Below are 16,286 nucleotides of genomic sequence, written 5' to 3'. Positions count from 1 at the left end.
ATCAAGTATTTTGATGGCCAGATTTCTCAGCGTGTTAAGTTTTCAACACTTTCTCAAGTTGAGACACCCCGAGACTGAAAATACATATAGTTGTCCAGCCTGATAACTGTCACTGAGGGTAAATAGTATTGAGATGGATCAAGGCCATAGCCGGATCATGATTGTTCGTCCACGTAGTCACTAGTATACAAATATTAAAATCCAAATCTAGACAAAGTAGCACTGTATGAATTTACTGAGATCAACGCTTCCTCCAAGAATGATCATGATAGTATTTTAAAATTTCATAGTTTATTGTTTTACAAAACACTTATAATCTTTGAAACCTGACAAATCATTTCCTTATTTTTGACCTAAACAAAAGACAATTTATATCTTTGTCAAGTTTGACATCAAAATAAATATTAATAGAAATACTGAAAGAAGTTCAGGCCTTGAGAGATCTGAAAGATTCCAGGAGCCATTTTGAAGTTCTACAATATAAATCGACAAAATGATCTAACAATCAACAGGGGAGCTTTCAGAAACCAATTACATTCAAATCACACACAAATACCGAAAACTGTGAAAAATTCCCAATACTTACAGACTGAGAAATGTCAAATTTACAAGTCGCCCACCAAAGTGTGGTATTTTCGTCAGGCTGTTGAAGTTAAGTATTCTGCAAGAGAGCAAGAAACAGAACAGATGAGTCTCAATAAGGCGTTAATATTTCAGTTTGTCGACATGTGCTGGGGGGTCCGAGGACCTGGAGTTTACAAAAGCAATGCAGCCAGTATCGTTGCACCTGATGTTTGTCCACCTAGATAGAATTTTGATTGTAAACACAAATTTGAAGATGGCTTCAAAAGGGGGTACCCATCAATGCTTTGGTTGAGTGGAAAAAAAAAGTTTAGAGGTTTGTAAACAGTTTGAAGAATGTCTTTGTGGGACAAGCATTCCCACATGTGGGGACCATTGAAAAGGTGCTGCCTGGACAAATTTACTTAGGTCTGCGATGGTCGTGTAACACACACACATCCATGCCACTTGAATGGGTTTGCTGCAATTGTACTAAAGCACCAAAAAATATCTTCAAACATGCTTTAACATACAAATACTCAGCCTGTCTATTGGATCGTTTTTACTTTGGACAAATTGAACAACAAAGGGCACTCAGCTCAAATATCACAATCACCAGGGCTCATTGGTGGCCAGACATTCCTCTGGTTCAATATCCTGAAAACATTCAACATTCCAGGAGTCAATCCAGGGGGGTGGGGGTGGGGGGTTCTTGGCACTGGAAGACAAGGGGTGTCCTCTCTGTGCAGCTATCTCCTCCACACCACTCACAAAAAGACATTCATGTCCTTTACTTCTTGACGACTGACAACATGCTCAATCTGGATACTTACATTTCTGTTAGACTGCCGAGATTTTCAAAGAGGCTGGCATTCAACGTGCTCAGGTGGTTGTTGCTTATATCCCTAGGAAAACAGAGAGACAATCGAACGGTCAGAATGAAATAATACAGTCGCAAATACTGAAAAACTCAAAAGACATGTTCCTGCTAGAGATGATATCACATAAAATACAGAAAAATCTATCGATAATATTTATTTCAGAAACCTGATAATTCTACCCAACAGTTAAATCTATTCTTTTTCCCGCAAATCTCTCCCTTGACATGATGGTGCCTCAATGAACTTTTTCACCCAAAAGTTCATTCTGATCAACGAAATATCTTTTTGCCTAGCGACTTGTTTGTCAACCGAGCAACAAAACTCCTCAGAGAAATTTCCAATTTGAGGTCAGCTTCACACTCTGTCAAGCGGCAACACATACACAAACAAATGGGGGAGGATGTTGCATATAAAATGCCGCAGGTAATTCGAAAGACAGCGAAAAAATTTGGGATTAATAATTAGCCTACAATCCCCGACTCTGTCAAACAATTCACCTGTGACACATGGCACAATCAATAATCCTTATCATATTAGAAATCAAATCCATGGGGGTAATACTGAGTCTTCACTATGCGTTCTCACACAATGCAAATAGCAGAAAACAGCAACACCAATACAAGAAACAAACATTTGTCACATTAGCACAAACGTTTTTAACAGAACTGACAAGACCTTTGCTTTGGCAGTTAACTGTGTTTAAACGCTGTCAGTATTTTTTAAGACCCGCTCGGTCCACTCGCTCAAATCTCGTTGGAACTGAAAATCTATGTTCTACTATTGCAGAAAGACACCAAGATGATTTGGAGGTCAAACAACATCAATTCAACTGTGTAAAGGGATCCTTTAAACATTATCCTGAACCTTTGCAGAGAGTAGGGTCATCATTTGCCAGCCGGACTGCTTAATCACATTTAAATAGACGCATGCTCATCTGTATGCTGTTTGTGTATATATGTATATATATTGTACATGCTGGGACTAAAATCGATGTCTTATCACATATGAGTCATTGTCTGTAGCATCCTTCACTGAGAAATTCAAGTGACACTCACAGTATTACAGCAACTGTGTTACAAACTAACTCACGCTAAATAACATCAAGGTGCAAAAAAATGGATTAGTTAATGAAAAGATGAATTCTAGCGCATCAGTCTGACACACTCAGAGAGATCTCGTAATGAATGACAAAAGCGATCTTTCAATTCTGAGACAGGTTGGTTTGTGTGCTCATTATCTTCCTAACATGAATCACAGCCCTTTATCACATTTTCATCACTTAGATCTCCTGAATATTGTTAACATCGCACGGCGATGAAAGCCACTCCACAAAATGAAGCCACTCACTGTCTCTTTAAAAAAAAAATCACCATTTCATACTTCAGAAACCTTCAGGCCTCCTAAATTGCATTTTCTTTCAAATTTACCCCAACACTTCAATATAATTCACATTTTATTGAGAATTACTCATTTGCAGAGCCCAGTCATTTTTATTAATATTCAATTTTTTTCGGCGGGGTTAGAGGACACCGCATGCTGCATGGTAGAAGCCAGTGCAAGCAAAACTTGCTTCTGGCTTCTAAATAGAATTGTCGAGTGAGGTAAAGCATTCAATGAATTGAGTGAAGAGAACTCCAAATCAGCCCCAATAATGATATACATAGACGCACTTTAAATGACGTTACTAGATGTGATGAGATTTTTTTTCTCCTATCCCTCTGCAAGCCATATTGGAAGACAACTTTCTCCGAAGTGTGTTTGGCGATATAATGAGAGCAAAGGAGCAGCCTGCAAGGGTGTGGTCTGTATGTTCAAACACAGCTACAGGCTGTATACGATGACTGTACCATACATATACACCTGCTTCACACCTTAAGTATGCTATAGACTACCGCCCTCTTCCTCTTTTTTATTTCCACGCAGTGCATGGGGTTTTTTTTTGCACGGTTACAACTGAAGCGGAGCCAATGAGCTGTTCGCTGAGTTTATGGACGGTTGGCAGGACCACACAGCCAACAGTGAGAAGCCAGGAACAAACACAATCGGACGTAATTCAAAGTGGCATTTGACAAGCAGCACGTTCTTGTGGCTCTCAGCTTGGCCTTGTTTACAGCTGTATTGATCTAAAATGACACAATATCACATCCGGAACCGTTCTCTTCATGCCTGGTGCAACTATTTTACAGTCCAATCTCCCCATGCCCCCGGATCGACACAGGCACAACTCTCAAATATGAACGTAATGATCACGTTTTCCCCATACTCTCCATTTTCCTCATTCCCAAGGTCCAAACTTTGCCCTATGCTGCATGTCTTCTGGGCCATTTTCTTGTGTGAACTTTCATTGGCCTCATAAAACTTTCATCTGGCTCTGATCGCATGAGTTATAACCCTTTAAAAATCAGGAATTCTCTCTCCTGTCTTCCATCCCTCTCCCTATGTTGCATCTACCCGCAGTTCAAACTCATCAAACTTATTTTAACAAATCTTTTCATGGATAGAAACTACATATAGTTCTGTTAATTTGCTTGAAAATACTCTTGAACATCCTTCATTTCTAACCTACTCAAAGAGTTGGAAGTTGCAAAAACTCACATTTGAAACAAGTTTTGTTTTTTTCCTCAGGTAAGCACTGAACTTTGACCTCTAAAGATTTACCCAAAATTCCATTCTGCAAGACAAAGGCATGGTGTACATCTTCTTAAAATAGCACAGAATACATAAACAAAGCACTGCTATCTGGGCTAAAAACAAACTTCTGCACTGACATACATCTTCCACTATTTCTTTTTCGAAATGCCTAAAGCAAGGCTCAAACTTGTACAACGAACAATCCCTTCGACACGTTATATTCTATGGAAGCTCTCATGAGAACCAGGAATAAGTCAACGTGACTTTCTCAACAAAAACCCAAGTCTCTTGATTAATTAAAAACTATCACTTCTTTGGTGATCTTACGGATAGAATCAAATTTATTTTGTGCGACAAAGTCAAGAAGATTGAAAGAAGCGCGAAAGAGGTTGTCAAGGGTTTAAGGTTCGTCTGTAGCGGCTGTGTGAATGACATTGACCATTTTGCTTGATGCTAGCAGACAGAAAAGGCAAGTGCACACACTATGAGTCTGCAGGTTATGTCCCAGGCCAGATCATGTTACCCAGACGGAGGCCAGGTGTTGAAAACTGGTAAACAAGAACCAAGGTGCAAACACTGCGTAATGCCGTCCAAATTAAAACTAAACACTTGATTAACTTGCAGAGCAACTATATGTAACTGTTTCACAACTTCCAGCTTCCAAATGCCGTGTATATTTGCTCCGAACCCATGAGAAAATCACAGCAGATGTTGCCACATGCATTATTTGTTAGAAAATGGCTGTGTCAACACAACACGTGTGTTGATATTGTGAAAAGGGGCTTTTAGAGAATTCAAATCTATTGGACCACTAAAAACGAAATATTAAAAAATGCCGATCGTGGAACAGATAGAGGAAATCCTGCAAAGCCACTTGTGAAATTACTGCATCTCCAAGGCGCTAGCTATTGTCAACACTTCGTCACTGGAATTTATCAACATGCTAAAATAACAGAAAGTCAACAGATGGCGTGCACACATAACTAATGAATTATGAATTCACCTTAAAACTCTAATTCTCTCTATCTTAACCCCTCCTAGAGTTAAATTCTTCCATATACTCTTGCAACAGGCCCTGAGATTTTTTCGTGTGATTCCACTTTTTTTTTTAAATTCATGGATGAATGATGTAAGAATATTTTTATCCCCTTCGAAAAATAATTTTTTTAGAAATAATGTCTTTTTTTTCAAGATCCCCGATAATGAGTAGGGCAGAGAATCTCTCGAAGAATCACTTCACAGAAATGGATTATTTCGCCTCAAGTGACAGTGAATGCAGAGAGCACAGCAGTTCAAATCTTTGTGATAGATTCACACGACATGTGATACAATTCACCAAGAAAACTTGAGAAAAAATCTGAGTTGATTGAAAGGCTGGCTATCTATCACAGGACTGGGATATCTCCTACTGTGATGGGATTTTGCCTGAATCGGAGAGAATGATTCAAAATGAAAACATATATATACAAACAAATATAAAGAGGAATTTCTTGCCAGTACAGATTGAAGACTTCCTTGGGACATCTTACATAAAAGATCTGTGTATTTTTTTCAAAGACAATAAAAATCAGAACAGCAAAAAAAATCCTTTTTGAAGATCGAATGAAGAAGAAGAACAAAATCTGACAGTGGTAAAAAAATACATAACCTCGATGCTTTGCAACCATTCATAAAAAAACAACAACACAGAAATTGATTTCAAGGGAAAAATTGATGCCATGGCCTAAAAGTTACCATTTATCACTACTGACACCAAGAATGTTACAGAGCTCATTTAACAATATGATGAACACATGATCAAGCTCTCAAAAATGCAACAAATCCAATTACAAAATTAATAATACATGTACATGAACTTGAGAGACACTCCCAGTCACTGGGAAAAATCACTTTCAATTCAAAACTCTATTTTTAAATTGAAGTTATTCAAGTTAGAATAGGTCATCTTTGGAATACACCGGTTCATCTATCATTGCGTGCATCCCTCTTTTCTATGTTTCTACATCCATCGGTTTGATGGTGATGAGTGAGGCGTCTCGGGAGTGATCACCAAGGCCGTACTTTTTGTTCACATGATATTTTGACGGCAAAATGAATTCCGCTAGTGGCTCAAAACTAGCCTTATTCAACACACTTTGATTTAGACGCTACAAGGAAGCTGAAAATGTAGATATTCTTCAACTGAAGCCAGATGTCATGACGATTAACGATCTCCACTGATTTCGTGGTTTTCCTCAGACAATATGCACTGACACTCCGAGGCAAAACATCACCGCTGCCTTTTTTTTTTTCCTGCTCGGGCAGTAGCTGACCTCATTTCTCCGTAATCATACCTATTTTCCTATCAATTTCACCAGTGCTGATGAAATTGGCGATAACCACATTACTACTGAAGGCCTGAGTTCACTTCATTTGGCTTGACGAACACACTTCACCGCTCTTTTGTCTAACTGGCAAAAACACTAACCTCCTCCTCCACGTCCTCGTCAACAACCACTTTCCGAAATGAGTTATTTCACAAGTCTGAATTGAGTTATCAGTCCTCAACTCCGACGGCTATCAACGGGAGACACCTTTGGATCAATTTTGTTACATGTACATCGGGAGGCTTACGCTGCTATTTCTCAGCGATGGTGCCAGTCACAGTTAACATAACTGACTCAGAGTGCCCCATTTTGAAACTTCATAAAAAAAACCTGTGACCTTTAACCTATCTGCAATGGATAACTCCCAATTTTTAACAAGAGAAGCAACACAGCAAATACTTGTAAACTGTCTAAGAGAACGGAATATTTTAATCTATTTTCGTCTTCAAACAAATACGATTCAACCACATGGAAGGAATCAATGAGAAACTGAAACACTTCACAACGTCGTTGATTTTTTTCATATGAAATTTTCTAACCCACAAAAAGTTCCACTGCAAACCGCTTTCACATTATCAAAAGCACTGGCCGAAAGCTCTCAATATGTTCAAAAAATTCATAACAAATCTGGATGGTACATTCTATAGCCTACAGCACAACTGTTACTGTACACAAGATCAGTCTGCTTCCCATCTTTGGCAAATAGCCACAAGCATTCTTTCAAAACACGGCATTAACACTTTCTCACAAAATTCAAACATCCAGTTTACTTTATAAGCTAGCCGCACTGACAAATTTTCCACAATAAAATTAAATTCTATTAAATTGTTTCCCCAGAATTTCTCACAATTTGTCCTCAGAACAATCTTGCTGAACTCACAGCCAGACATCAGATAAGAGAAAGATAACAACATCTGATAAGCAGCAAGCCTCTACATCAAACTGGGCGGGAAATACAATGCCATGAAACTCCTTGCATGACGACCAACAAAAAGATGGTCACATCTGACATTTTCTACCGCAAAAAACATGTCATCAAATACAAATCTGTTACAGACTATGCTTCTGCATTATTGCCCATTTTTCCATCACAGTTTCATTTCTTTCATTAGCACCAGGCTACGTCCCTGGGATATATAAATCACTCTGCATGAAATGATGAAAAATTTGAATTCATCAGCGAGCTATACTGGTCGCCATGGCAGTGGATGCCGGCACACCAGTAAATGCATGTAATATTTCACATTCAGAATGGGGCAACAGATCGGGGGACTGGGAAGGGGGTACCCCTTAACTGACCAAGAACAGCTCTGATAAGAAAAGATCATGCATACTTGTAAATTGTCCTGTCAGTGTTCAATAGCTCTGGGAATAACGGCAACAGAACATGCATGTTTTGGTTAATAACAATACTGAAAGGTGAAGACGGACACCAATCACAACATTCCTGCCCTCCTAACCTCAAATATTATGCACAAAGCTCATTTCAAACACGAACGCAAGACCGCAGAGTCGAACAAAATGCATGGTCAACACACAATCAAAGGGTTGACCGAGTATTACACACAATACAGATATTCTGTGATGGGCCGTGTTTCTTTGGCATGCAGTTTTGTCCAGTTTTACTGATTATTTTTATTACAATTGTTGACAATCATGTAAAAAACAGAAACTAAAATCTAAAATGGTTATAATCACCAACAACACGCTGTGGTCTTTGGCGTCGGTTAATCTATAACTCCTTAAAATGTCGTCAGAAAATTAAGTTTGAATTTTCTTTATGGTCAGTATGCCCTTTTGCTGTGGCTGTATTAAACGCATTGTCATTTCATTGCCTTGGCAACCATCAAGTCAAGCACTTGTCCTTGTTCGCTGTCTGGCTGATCATAATAATCTGCTGTGTAGGTCATATAGAAACCAATCCCAACCTTTTGGTTGCTTTAAAATAAACACAGCGGAAAACTGATACAATTATTGGCTGGCAAATGTCCTATTGACACTTGGCGATGAAAACAACCAAGTTGATATATAAGTTGGTTGGTATTGGGTAAACTTGATTACAAGGACAAGCATGAGGAGCAAGCCTCATCCCCCCCCCCCACTCCCGGACAAATCACCACTCTAGCGCACACTGGTTGAGCGTTGTTCTTCTGACAGATTGCAGTGATCGAGCGCTCAGAGCCTTTTTAAATCTTCCGTGACAGCTTTAAGTGTGTGATTCAGCGGTGAATAGAGGCATATATTCACACCGATTGCCCCTGTCGCATCACAAAACACAACATAAATGCCAGTTGTGGTTGCCTCCGATTGCAGACAATAAACATGCTAATGTGGCCCCTATTGAAAGGCCTGACAAACAGAACGCGAATAGCGGCAGGGATTTGCATGGATAGTGGGTGCAACCGGCAGACATGTTTACTAAAAACAGCACATACGCAGGATACCTTACACCGAGTATATTGAGATCTGATATGGATCACTGAGAATGCAGCCTAACATTGGCTGACAGGGCAATTTGTACCCAGAAAACCCTTACAATGAAATTTATCGCATTTGGGCCACATGCAAGTGTTTATTGATTGTCCGGGTACCAGCTCCGAGATGGAAGCTGCAGTGTAAATGACGCCCATAATGGGGTGCTGAACTGAACATGGAGGATTGCGAAAACACTCATGACTGTGGACCTAAACACAAGCGCCATGGCTCCAGCCAAACTATACAATGTAACCTGATCTTCAGCCGGTTTCAGCGTTTTGGTGTGAACTTTGGCCGGGACCTGGGCTCCACACATCAGAATCATTCGGCTGGTATCAATTCCATGATCTGGTCTTATCCCCGGACTGCGTTGCCGTGTCCATAAAAAATACAGAGACATTTTGATTTATTTTGGCCGTTGGCACCCGACGCTAGTAACTGTGCAACTGATTATACAGAATTAGCTGCCGGAGTGACACCTGAACGACCAACACCTGTGCCGGGGTCACTTCATCACACGGGCTAACCTATCACCTGCAGTACTCCGAAACTCATTTATTACTGGGCACAAAACTACCTGAACTCTGAGAGAACTGCACCTTGTCTAGTTTACCTGACAAAGCGCCAAAAATTGATGATGTTCCAAAAAAAATGGTAATTATCAAAACTACAATCGCACCATCGATCTCCTCGGAATTATCAAATGTTTACTCACAACACCTGAGTCCATTAATCTGCCAACCGGGCAGCCAAGGTGTTGTTTTCAGCTCTTGAAATTCACCCTGGTTACTGGTAACCAATTGACCGGGGCAAGTGCAACATTTTTTAATGAAATATGTAGGTCACACTGTGAGCATGCTGGGGGAACCCTTCAGATTACAAAATATCTGAAACTAGGTACATTTTGTATTTGGCCTGAAATTTTTTTTTAGTGATTTTGAAATGCCACAGGTGTTCAAATTTCACAATAAGCGGTCGCCAAGAAACTGAAAAATGAACGCCACTCTACATCGAAACTGGCGAAACACCCAGACAAGCCTAGCCGCTCTGTGGCAATATTACATTTTGTTAATTTCCGACGACCGAGCGGAATAAATTCCTGGTGGATCCCACCACATGTTAAGCAGCAGTGGCCCGTCTTAAGTCATTGGTATTTTAATAATCACTGGCTAAGAATGTCAACTTAAGAAATTTGTTTTTCACCTTTTCTGAAAACTTCCAATCACCTGGTGGGAAGAAATAAAACAATAATCCAACTCTAAATAAAAAGAAATTGGAAGCCTTGGTGATTCCATGGCAAGTAATGATTTGTGAAGGCACAACAGGTTGGTTCAAACTTTGGTGAAAGATGTTTTGAACTATGATCATTTTTTGTCTGAACAAACATCAGTATGAAATAATAATGGAATGTGTGTGTGTGTGTGTGTGTGTGTGTGTGCGTGCGAGTGTGTGTGTATTTATATATATATATATATATATATATATATATATATTAATATATATATATATATATATATATATATATACATACACACACACACACATCTATACATACACACAGACATTCAGTTATACACACACATATACATGCACACACACACACACACACACACACACACACATATATATATATATATATATATATATATATATATATATATATATATATATATATATATATATATACTTATCATGCATTGATTACTCATTCAATTAAGAGGGAAATCAACAGATGATCATATATCATAAGAAAATTTCTCAAATCGACAGGAGTTCAACATCAACTAGCCTAGATCCTTTCCGTCCGCTTGCCTCAGTACCTCCGTCCCCACTATGGACGGTAGTGGGGACGGAGGTACGGAGGCAAGCGGACGGAAAGGATCTAGGCTAAACATCAACATACAAGATCATCTATAATAGGAAATCCCTGAAGAAAAAAATCTAGACTGAAAAACAATTATTTCAAGTGAATGAATTTTCAAAGTTTTCCAAAACTCTCTTGAATATTAAAATGCACACAGGCAATATTTGAGGTCTGGGAATACAAGGAGATGGAATGTTGATGCCAGTACACGGATCGGCGTAAACATGGTTTACAAGCAGACAGAGGGGATGACCCCACTATGTTGATGTACTCCTTGTAACAAGAGATGTAACCAGTACTTACAAAGTAGCCGCACACGGTTCAACTTATTCCATGGGACCAGAAAAATACACCTAACTGCAGACACATGTGTCAATTACACTGGTTAAAAAACTGCCAACCGATGTGATATCACATGCCTCAACTGCTACCAATGAACGACATACAACAATGTGTACGAACCACTTGAAGACGATACACAACAGCCATGCTTTGCTGCCAGACACTATTCAGAAAAAAAAAAAGAAATACTGCGAGCAAGAGCTATCATCACCTGGAATATTATTCATTTTGATCCATTTCACACCTTCTGAGAGTAGTTCCTGTTAATTCCATCAGTGCCAGCCTGGCCATTTGTTTCTGCCCGGCATTCTCCCTCATTCCATTTTCCCCTCCTTTGGAAACCCCAAAGTGGACTCTTTTGTCACCGTCATGCTCTGCTTTTCCCCACTTTTAATTAAATTTGGTCAACTTAACAAACAATGTATGCGGGCCATACTCTTGAATATGTAAGGTGGTGATTTGGACGTGACAGTTAGAAAAGATGGATTTCCCTCGACTCAACAGACAGCTTCTGATGAATTCTTCCATTTCAAAAAATCCAAAAGCATGACAGTTGGCAGTGCCATGTCCAGGCTCAGAAAACTTCAAAAAAAAAACTGCTGCTGCATACAGCTACTGCCAGCATTTAACACAATTGCCTATTTGACCTGCTCTACAGTACAACCAAATACTACACAACGTGATAAAATTGCCGTCAGTTCAGTGCATGTAAGCCACAAAACGTCTTTTCCAGAGGCCTAGCAGACGCTGATCCCCCCATGGTTGATATTCTTTGGGTGTCAGATTCGTCTCCATGTAGGTTCTTTGCTTTTATTTCCCAACGAGGACAGCTTATTTGTCGATTCCTCATGCACAGTTGCTATTTGAAACCAGGCAGACGTTGTAGGCATTTCATAAAACCCCAGATTTTTTTTTTTTGAAGTTTTTTTTTCCCCTCCCCCCAAGCAAGTCCAACAGCCTCAAACAAAGTGATGGGAGCCACAGTGACCTACCCTACCTCCCTCCCAAAACAAGAGCTACTGCGGAAACCCCAAATGAATGCTGAACAGACAATGGTCGTTTCACAGCGCTACACCTACGATTATTGACAATTAGGAGAGCCGGACAAAAGCAATGCGACTGACTACAACATTTGCAAGCAAGTGATCCTTCCACACCAATGAACATCGGACTAACTTGGATTACTCAAGCAGAAAGCGCTTTCAAAGAAATAAACTAGTTATTGGCCAGTAAGTATACAAGGGAAGTTTAAAGTTTGGGCTGAAGGCTGCTAACAATCACAGTGGACACTGTGCTTCTGACGCAAGTCAGGACGACTAAGCTAACCTTTGACAATCAAACAACACACCACCATAACACAGGCATGTATGACAACTTCAGTTCACACAACTCAAAAATTCATTTTTTGGGGACAGGAGCACAGTTGGTATGAAAGTGTACCAAAAATAAGAAGTTCGGAGCACAGTTGGTATGAAAGTGTACCAAAAATAAGAAGTTCTAAGCTCTAAAATTTAAAATTTAAAAAAAAAGAAAACACTAAGTTAGTGTGCAAATACAGTTTCTCTTTTTATTGAGATGGAAACATCCTGTGCTTGCAATATGCTGAATGTTGACTGAACTTATCCCGTAGCTAAACAGTCCTGGATGATTGACAGTGGAAATTCTAGGTATCTCAGGGGTGGTACACTGGCCGCTAATTAGCACCTTTGCAGTCAGCTGCTATGAGAGCGGGGATAGGGTGTCCATTACGACTGATCCAAACCGTGCCAAATATAAGGCATGAATATCTAGTATCATACGACAACGGAGAATAATTCCAAGTATAGAACCACCAGAATACCATGCCATGCTTCAGTAACGGCCCACACACTTGAGACCCATTCCACAATCTGCTGCATTTCTGCTGGGTGCCAAAACTTGCAGAGGTACACAGAGGGACAAAGACAAAAGACACACAAACAGAGAAGAGCATACTCATCTCAGTTTGTATAACCAACTGACTGCTCTGACATCCGACAGGAAAATTTCTGTATTTTTAAAGGACCATCATTTCCTTTTGGCCTTTTGCGTTTCCGGTATCCTTGCTGTGTGATTTCATATCAAACTTAGCTTTTGAATGTCCTTGCCTACCACCTATTTCTCTATTTCTCTGCCACAGAGTCAGAGTAGCTGTTAGCTGTAGGTCCCTAATGATCACAGCCTAACTGCTGGCTACCTGTCTGCTTGTTGCTTTTGTTCGGGTTTTCAATGAACTAACAATAAAGCAAACGCATGCATCACACACTGACAGATTAAACTGGCAAAAGAAGCCTGCCACCGGACCACCCTTGTATCACAACCCAATTTTCCAATGATCGAATCAGAAGGCAGGAAAAACAGCCACCTGTCCTTCTACCTTTGGAAAAGGTCAAAACTTCACAGGACTACCTTGCCAGCAAAGAAATGTTTGAGGAAACATAACAGCCATGCAAACAACAAAACACGGATCAGATTCTCAACAACACACTCCTGACACAGTAAAAAAAAAACCTGAAATTTTCGAAAAAACTCTCATGAATCACTTCCACCATGAATTGCTGGCCACAATGAAATAACTAACCCATTACATCAGCGTGTTTGCTGAGCGAACAACCCAGTACTGCTCTCCTGTGCTAACATGACTGTCAGGGTGGCAGAACTGCAAATAACAACCACTATGTCTTCAATTAACATCTAAGAGGCAGTTTGTTTGCCTTCCCTTTACAATGAGCTACTGGAAAGTGCATGTTGTTGTACCTTGTGTGGACAAGATCACAGTCAGAAAAAGTGAGGCACCATTTTTTTTTTGGCCTAGAATTATCTAGAACATGGATGACCTTGCTTTCTGCCCAAAACAGGGAACACAAACACCATGGAAGGTAATTTCACTGTTAATTAAGAACGGGTCAATTCCATTACAGATATTGGAAGCTCATTTTATGAGTAATATACCAGACACTGCTCCAAGGAAAAACAATGTGCAAACGGGAATGAGATGACCTCCAGTACACCGAACCTTAATAACAATAAATCACCTAACTGGAAGATATCAGTCGACAAAATCCGCGGAGAAATTAGAAACTGCAAATTTACCAGTACATTTATCTCCACGCCAGTTAATCTCAAGCCGCTGTAATTTCTCTAATTATACTTGAACACATTCCACCATGAGACATTTCATAATGTGGGGTTTACAAGTGGGTAAAAGGAGCCAAGAAATTTACATCGAGTTTTGTAAATTTCTGCTGCTGGCAGACAGGGCTACTTCAGTGTGCAGCAGCGCGGTTGTGAATGACCCAACCTTCCTTCACCCAGTTTCTGTCGATTTCAGAGTTGTCCCGTTTCACAGTAGCTACAGCTGTTCTGGTTCACAAGTGAATGTTGAGACAGAGATAAGAAACAGACAAATAGCCCGCTCAGAGTTAACTGCCTGCTATCAGAGTCAGGCCAAGACTTATTCACACCCAATTGGCACTCATAAAAATAGCTTCTTATCAATAATTCCTCTCAACAACTCGGCAGTGTTTACCGAACACACAACCAGTTGTGCCCTATCTCTTACAAGGCTTGTCAAAAATAATAACCACACAGAAATAAACAGGCACCCTAGTAAAAAAAAATTTCATTGTGGACATGTATCCAATATCAACTGTCTATCTTTTTATGGTGTGCATAATCGCTCAAGTTGCGAAATATTGGCAAAACTGTCATTTTAGATATTTTGATATCTTATCAAACAATCTACTATTATAGAAGTTTGTCCTGGATGGTGTAAGGTTGCAAATACAGCTGACAACTTGCTAAGGCCAAGACACAAATCTGAAAAACTGCTAAGGTCCGAGGATGGAGGCCATCAGTAGAAAACTCTTACACATTAGAAGATCTAAAATTACGCGATGAAATTTGGTCAGTGTGGTGACATATTGTACAGATTAGAAATGCATCAAATTTTGAAATTAACTGGCAGGGAGGCCCCCTCTCGAACCTAACTTTTGTTCCCCTCGGAACACGTGCGGTATTTGCTAAGCTGGCGTTCCGATGCCTTGACATGAATTAATAGAACAATTTTCACACTATTTTAATGCCTTATTTTTGTCCTACTGAAGAGAGGACTGGCCGGAGACAAAAGACCGCTGTACACTCATTGTTAAGGTATTGACAGGCCAGCTACTATTCTTGTACAACTAGAAACATTATGAATGCCCAACTATGCATATGTATACCACTCTTTACAGAGCCAAACCATCCAGCTTTTATCTATGGCTTCCCTTTTCACACTTGCCCATTGTACTCGCTCTCTCCTTTTTTTCGCAGATGTGCCGGGGATGTGAATTTTTTATTGACTCCTATCACTGTTTGATTTTGCTGCCTATTGGAGCCATACATTCCGCCATCAATAGTTTCTATGCCCTCCATAGGGGTGTTCAATACAGGCTAACTCGCACATACTTGCTGTTTTTTTTAAACAAAACCAGAGGTTCTATGATGTGTTTCTACAGCTGGAAACTTTTTACAAAAACATCGGGGAGAAATGTAAAAAAGACCTTTCACTGCACAAACATGACCGCAAAGCTTTGGTAATTACATTTGGGGTATACTTGCAAGGGATAGCATTAAATATATCCCCCTAAATATATTCTCTACATCTCTAGATTCCAATTTGAGTGATTTTACTTTTGATGTTTTATAGTACTGTGCATATTTATATGACCGAAAAAATTACAAAGTCACTGTGAACTAGATTGGATGCGTCAAAAAAATAGAAGAAAATTTTAGGAAATGTGGCTGTGAGTAGTGTCTTGGCATCAATCTTCTCTGTGAACTCTGAATTGTTGTACATTTCACATCAATGGACCCATATCAATGGGACAAGATCTTGGGATTTCGAAGCAAAACGAATCTGAATCTGACAAGGACAATGCCATCATGCCATCACTCCAAGATTTGCGAATCTTGAAAAGACATCCATCGCCCCGAAAACATACTGACAGAGGACGTGGAGAGAACCTTGTTGTTGGACACTGGAAGTGTTCTCAGACATCCACTTGTGTCATTTTGTTTTAAAGTACACCACACAAAAAGATGTCAACTTCTTTCTAAAAGTTGGAAATAAAAAGCTTTCATTTCTCTAAAATGTGTTTCTTCTAG

At 39.7% G+C, this 16,286-nt stretch overlaps 1 protein-coding gene across 6 annotated transcripts in view; it reads right to left on the bottom strand.

Annotated features, from left to right (window-relative positions):
* Positions 1–16,286, bottom strand: part of LOC139135101 (leucine-rich repeats and immunoglobulin-like domains protein 2) — a 42,332-nt gene that overhangs the window by 14,788 nt on the left and 11,258 nt on the right. For all 6 annotated transcript variants that reach the window (XM_070702338.1, XM_070702337.1, XM_070702340.1 and 3 more), the window contains 2 exons: positions 1,395–1,466; positions 587–661 (listed from right to left, as the gene is read on the bottom strand). In XM_070702338.1, coding sequence (XP_070558439.1) covers positions 587–661; positions 1,395–1,466 — 147 coding nt within the window. The remainder of the gene's footprint in view (positions 1–586; positions 662–1,394; positions 1,467–16,286) is intronic.

The sequence above is a fragment of the Ptychodera flava genome, chromosome 6 (assembly GCF_041260155.1).
Source record: "Ptychodera flava strain L36383 chromosome 6, AS_Pfla_20210202, whole genome shotgun sequence".
Lineage (NCBI taxonomy): Eukaryota > Metazoa > Hemichordata > Enteropneusta > Ptychoderidae > Ptychodera > Ptychodera flava.
The sequence above is the reverse complement of the archived record's forward strand: the minus strand, read 5'-3'. Positions and strand labels throughout refer to the sequence as shown.